Source organism: Paramisgurnus dabryanus, chromosome 13 (genome assembly GCF_030506205.2).
Source record: "Paramisgurnus dabryanus chromosome 13, PD_genome_1.1, whole genome shotgun sequence".
Classification (NCBI taxonomy): Eukaryota; Metazoa; Chordata; class Actinopteri; order Cypriniformes; family Cobitidae; genus Paramisgurnus; species Paramisgurnus dabryanus.
In genome coordinates, this window is record NC_133349.1 from 17842652 (window position 1) to 17849139 (window position 6488).

General features: G+C 36.7%; 1 protein-coding gene across 1 annotated transcript; it reads right to left on the bottom strand.

Annotated features, from left to right (window-relative positions):
* Positions 1-593: 593 nt before the first annotated feature.
* znf576.2 (zinc finger protein 576, tandem duplicate 2) lies at positions 594-6447 on the bottom strand. Its single transcript, XM_065260939.1, has 5 exons — positions 6296-6447; positions 5381-5576; positions 4809-4924; positions 4277-4420; positions 594-2235 (listed from the first exon to the last, which is right to left on the bottom strand). The coding sequence occupies exons 2-5, from the start codon at positions 5526-5528 to the stop codon at positions 1438-1440; spliced, it is 1206 nt and encodes a 401-aa protein (XP_065117011.1). The 5' UTR covers positions 5529-5576; positions 6296-6447; the 3' UTR covers positions 594-1437.
* Positions 6448-6488: the final 41 nt, after the last annotated feature.

The window sequence follows — 6488 nt, forward strand, 5'->3', positions numbered from 1 at the left end:
TTTAACTACCAGAATGTTGACACACATCTCGAGTTTCCATCGTCAATGATAATTTTTACAGACACACAAAAACTTTTAGCACCTAATGATTGAAAGGTGTATTGTTTTTTTTTCCATGACATTTTTCTTACCTGTAATAAAATGGCTGATACAGACGTACACGTGATTGGATATAGGATTTCAAAAGAACCTTTTATCTTTATTGATCACTTAAAAAGTAAAGGCATGCTCTTGTTCTTTTCTTTGTGGTGAATGATTGTGTAACTATGGTAACATGTAATGTGTTAAAGGTCTGTCTGAATAAAGGCAGGGTGCATGATCTCTGAAAGCCAATTGTTGACATTTGAAATCACCTAAACAAACACGCACCTACCCCAATCGAATCTGGACCTTCTTTTGATAGCCCTACACATACGCAACACAGGCAACAATGTCGGTTAATAGACATGCCACTTACTGTTGATTGGCTACAAGTGTGTTTTGGTAGTCAGCCCCAGTACCTTTTCCAAAGTGTTTTTTTTTTTTTTTAAATCACACACCCCGCCTTTAAATATCTTAAAGGAAACAATAAATGATCAAATAAACAATCTTAATTCAAATGAAATATTATTTTATATATTCAAAGGTAAATTCAGCAATGCACCAAAGTCATATCTAGAAATTACAAAAGACAGAAAACTCTGATTAGTTATTACAGTGGTATTCTTGCCTGTAGCTAAAATTCCACATTAACTTTCAATAAAAACAAACTTCATATTCATTTTTGAATGCACTAGAAATTGAAATAAATAAAATCAAAGTAAGAAAATCCAAAAACATTTAAAATGTTTGCAACAATTATTCAAATATTTAAAACCTTTGACGTTGGAGAACAAAATTGTGAACCGTGAAGTCAAATATAATTTCAAACTGAATGCTACTGTAGAAAATTAAACATTTTAAATCGAATTTAGTCATGAGAAAACAATCATTTAGTAAATTTCTCACCCATTGTACACACTTCTAAAAATTAATGTAAAACAATAACACACATTACAGTATATTGATACAAAAAGACTTTCAAATTGTTCTTAAAGAAAGGAAATGACAATGTAAGGCCTTTAACAATATATATATATATATATATAAAGGCTTTTCTCAGGATTCAGTTGATGGTATTAGCTACAACGTGGTAGATATTTGAATTTAGGTATGAATCCCTTTTGCTTACCATGCCAAAGCTATATACAGATGTCATAATAAAAGCGGCAGCCAAGACTGGTTTTCCAGTTTCATACAGCGTTGAACCGTAGCCTCACACATTTGAACAATACTACTGTGCGATGCAATTATTTTAAAAACTAAAGCAAATTCTAACCCTGACTTTTATACATTACCATTTAAAAAAATTCTTGAATCCTTCTTCTACATACACTTCCGCAATTTTCCTATACTAAATTATCTCTTTCCACCAGCAGCTGGGTTCTCTTCTTTACCATGGGTCTGTTGATGAGCCTTCAGATTACTCTCTCTGCCGAAGCTTTTTCCACATGTAGGGCAGGTGTGCCGGCCAGCACTATGAGCTCTAGCCATATGGGCCTTCAGCTGCTCAGGTCGATTGAAACTCTCTTCACATTCTCCACAAGGGTGAGGCTTTTTCTGTGTGTGCTTTTCTTTCTTATGTGCCCGAAGCTGTGCCAGGCCGGGGAAAGTGAGGTCACATTCAGTGCAAGGGATCTGTCGAGATGGCTCAGGAACAGCCTTGGGTTTCTTTTCGTCATTTTCTGCGTGGTCATCTTTGGCCTTGGGTTCCTGGGCACATTTAGATGGCCGCCCTCTTCGCCCTCCTGTCTTTTCCTGTGATTCAGCTGAAGTTGCAGAAGTCTCTTCTGAATGGTTGGACTCCTCTGGCTCTTCTGCCTCATCCTCATTCTTAAGCTTCGGTTTCTTTTCTCCAGCAGCTGTACTCTCAGCTTTAGGTGGTCTCCCTCGGCGTTTAACAGGGGCACCGTTGCAGTTGCGGTTACCTGCGTGGTTCTCCTGATGTTGCAGAAGCTCCGCCTCTTCTTCAAAACCTGTACCACATTTGCCACATCGATAGGTCTTGGTAGGATCCTCTGCATCCTCTTCTTCCTGGTGCACAGGGTGCTGGGTCAGACGATGATTACGCAAAAGTCCAGGACTTCGAAACGTCTCGTTGCATTCTTTGCACGCAAACTGGCGTTCAGGACATACCTGTCGTCGATGAGTTGTCAGCTTTGAAAGAAAAGTGAGATACATGTTTAAATAGTAATCAACAGCTATAATTACAACATTTACATTACAAATGTGTAAAGGTGATTTTAGATCTGTAGATCGATTGCTTTGTTCCGAAACCAGGGGTTAAATGGCTCGCTACAATGTTACAATTTTATGTTGGTTCGGTTGCAACCAGGCAATATTTCCAAACAAACCAAACTTTGTTAATGCAAATCACGCACAAGTAAACGTTCCTTTAACTGGTCAAAGTGCATTTGTTTATTTTCCGTTATTCTGCTCAAAGTTGTCCTTCAGGACTGACAGACCGCAGCTTTCTGGGATTATTGTATGGCTTTTTTGGTAACTGTGGTTATATAACTTCATTTTTGTTAGCAGGAATCAAAACTTAGACGAGACAACATTCTTACCACATACCTACTGCAGAGAAGAACAATTTAAAGACATTTTTAAGGCACAGGTGCGCTTTGGTTTTTAACAGCGTTGACATGAATTCATCACCAAAGAGCTATAAGGTATGTTCATGGTTAAAAAAGCAATAAGGTCCATTGGGTTCAGGGCTGGATCATCCATATGCTCTCTGGATATAACTTATAGGGGTGGTTTCCCGGACAGGGATTAGGTTAAGCCAGGACTAGGCCTTAGTTTTAATAGGAAATATAACAAGTTTTTACAAACATATCTTACTAAAAACATTACCTGTATGCATTTTGAGGCAAAATAAAGGGCACTGATGTTTTTTAAAATATGTCAGTGCAAGTTGTTTTCAGTTTGGACAGCTCTTACATTTATTTTAGTCTAAGACTAGTCTAATCCATGTCCATGAAACTGCCCCATATTGTATATGGACATATCTTTTGCCTAGAATTAGTTAAGGGGATTTTATAATTCTTTAGTTCATAACTTCCTATTCTGAAAGTTTTATCAATTGTGCATAATGACATGTGCAGCAACAGCATAAAGTTAAGTCTTAGTATTTTTCTGTAATGCAGTTATTTTGGGAAAATGTGAATAATTGCATTGCAGGCTGATTCAAGGTGTGCCCTAAATTTTAAGCTGGTGCTCCTAAAATTTTAAGTTAGGGGCTACAGTCCTAATAACAAAAAAGTTAGTCTGGAGCCCTGAATGACTAGAGTGTAAAATATTTAATTTTTTTTGGAGGGGGGCACTTTAAATGTGGCCACGCTGGGGCACTACACTGTTTTAATCCGGGCCTGGTTGGGTTGGATTGCTTTCACACTTATACTGAACCGGTCCATAGTTCGTTTGCAATCTGGCCGAGACCACCTTGTTCAGGTGGTCTCAGATCAGTTGGTGGTGCAGATCCGAGCTTGATTGCCATGTTCACATATGCCCAGGCAAACCGAACCAGAGGGAAAAATGCACCAGGTTCCAAAAAACAAAGGCTCAGTTCTGAAAACAACCTAAATCTCTATGTACTTCCTGATGCTCTTACACTTTTAAAGTGTAACTTATTTTGTCTGTTTTCTGAAAAAACTAAACACAAATAGATTTAATGGAATATTAAGATCCTTTATAGACGGTTTCATTCAACACCGGTGTGTTGTCGTGGTTATGCGCCTGAACCGAAGTGAACTTCCGGTCTGTATTTATTTATAGGTACGGATATTAGCTAAACTGATCTCTGAAACAAATACCTTGTCGAAAAATAAAATGTTTGGGTTGGCTAATAAAGAGGAAAGACTATGAGCATGGATCACAAGACGATCATGGATCACATGGTTTGAAGAATTGAAGGACCTGTAGCTACCATTGTATACAATAACATCATTATAACAATAACATTAGCTCAATGTAATAGTTGATACCCATTGGATATGATATATGAAGGTCATTTACTTTTTTTATTTCCCTTGTTATCAGAAATTAACTACTGTAAAATGGTTGTAATTTATTATATGTGAATGTCTGCCAGAAGATGTGTTCAAAATCTGTTTGTTTGTTGCTGCTGAAACCATCTATACTAAAACAAAAACTTGAAAAATGTTAACTTTTCCAATTAAATTAAAACTCAGCTTACCTCTGAGAATAAGCGGAAGCTTTCTTTGCAGTGTACACATTTGAAGGGCTTGTCCTCCTTGTTGTGGGTCGACTGATGCTGTGTCAGCTCCTCAGAGGATGGGAAGGTACGGTCACACACATAGCAAGTGAACAGTGTATCGCACTGTTGACACAAAAAGCAACGGGTATCTGAATATATGCATTGCTTCCAAATAATAATCTAATAGCAAGAAAATGCTGAACATGCTTGAGGGTCAAGGTTTTTAGTAAGTGTTTAATTCTACGCATTATAATATAAAATTCATATTTGTATAATAAAGTAGTACATGTTTTAAATAATAGAAATACAACGGAAATTTACTTTATTGCTGTACTGAAAAGTCATTATGATAAGTATGCTAATTTCTAAATAGACTGCGAACATTGTGAATGACTAAAACACAAACGATCAGAGACACATGCTAAAAACTTAAAAAAATTAAAAAAGCATATATTGGAAAGCCACATTTATGACATTATTATATTTGTATTCTTAATAGATTAATGCTAACCTGCTGAAGTTGTTGTTTGTACTCTTCCCGATGACTCTTCTTCATGTGCCTTTCCTTTGCTTTTGAGTTACAGAAAGTGATAAAACACTGGAAACACTGCAGGCTTTCATGCTGGTCTAAATACAGACAGAGAAAAGGATAATTACAATGCCAATATGAAAGACATGGCTAATTATAGCTTATAATATAGCTCTTAAAATAGTAAGAAAATAGGTAAGAATTCTACAATATATTTTAATCTGTAATGTACTGATCCCAAAATTAACCAAGTTAACAGAATTTTAAAAACAATTTTTGGTAAGACATTTTGACCTTTAGAAATTAAGGTCTAATGTTGTGGGAAAAAGCTAAATGTGTTTTAATGATCAGGTTTTATTATCCAATAGACAGCACATCAAAATGCACATGGTGCATTAGGTATTCTTTTGGTTTCCATTTTGAATTTTACTATCCATTACTTGATAAAGACGTGAAGGAAAGATGTTCATTCACAAAGAAAAATGGCACATGTGGGTACTTGTTAGTGAATGTCTGTTCCTATATAAAAATGAATTATGTGCTGTGACACTCACATGACTGAAGGATAGGAACTGTTTGAGGTTGTTGAATGATGATGGTTGTGTAAGTTTCCTCGGTCTTCACAGGGGCAATTTCAGCAGGGGCAGCAGCCTCTTCTTCTCCCATTATCATTTCCTCCATCTTCAAAACGTCAGCGTCCATTATGAGGACTAAATGATCCAATGCACACCTGTTGTATCTACTGTAAACCTTAAGGTAACAAAGACATATAAAACAGTTATTAATTATGAACCATTACAAAACCAAGTACGCACTGTCCCATCACATTTACACGTACAAAATCAACATGGTGCATATGAATGATTTCTACAATAAAAAACTTGCTTTCTAAATTCTCCATTATGTTAATACGCTGCTGAGTAAGCAAGGCTTTGCACCTGAGCTATAAATATACAGCGGACTATCCACAAGCAACCTATGTTTAGCTTCCACTGATAGACATACCAAGAAATTTCAGCCCCAAAGTGTTTGTCTATTATAAATAAACTGCTTTAAAGTCAGAAAACAGGTTAGAAAACAAATGGTTCCCCAAATCGCGTGTTTTAGAGCCGCCTACCGTTTGTTTGTATAAACTAAGCTAGGCTAGGCTACATGCTAACGAGGCCTAGTGAAGCCTCGAGCTTCTGCAAACCTAATTTAATTTATGTTGCTAGTATGTAACGTTAGCTAGAGATGTAAATCGTCCAGTCATTTATTCAACTGCATAAATGTGGTCCAAAAACATTACTGATAGCACCGAAGCAATGTTGATAATCTCCAAGCTATCTATCTAACTGCTTTTGAATGTGCTAACCGGGAAAGCTCGAGGTTAAACTCGCCTGTTCGCTGAGCAAAGCATTTAAACAAAGACTAAAAAAATAAAGCAAATGGTTACGTTTTAATGTCAAAAGTTAAATAACAATTCTTACCTGTGAGAGAATAACCTTTTTCTGGAGGGAAAAGACAAATGCTAAGCACACATACAAAAAATAAAGGGGGCGCAAAAGAGTGGTGTCCCGCTCTTAGCCACTACAACTGGAAAAAGCCTGCATCACGTGCCAACGGCAGCTGTACTTTCCGTTCTGTTCATTGAGAAACTGGTCTCAAGCCTTGTTTGGTATG

What these genes read in the sequence shown, in the direction of transcription:
- znf576.2 (XM_065260939.1), bottom strand. Translation starts at nt 5,528, where the DNA reads ATGGACGCTGACGTTTTGAAGATGGAGGAAATGATAATGGGAGAAGAA. An exon ending in ACAAACAACAACTTCAGCAG is followed by an intron (nt 4,421 to 4,808) that starts GTTAGCATTAAT and finishes TTGTGTCAACAG; the next exon opens with TGCGATACACTGTTCACTTG. An exon ending in GCTTCCGCTTATTCTCAGAG is followed by an intron (nt 2,236 to 4,276) that starts GTAAGCTGAGTT and finishes TTTCTTTCAAAG; the next exon opens with CTGACAACTCATCGACGACA.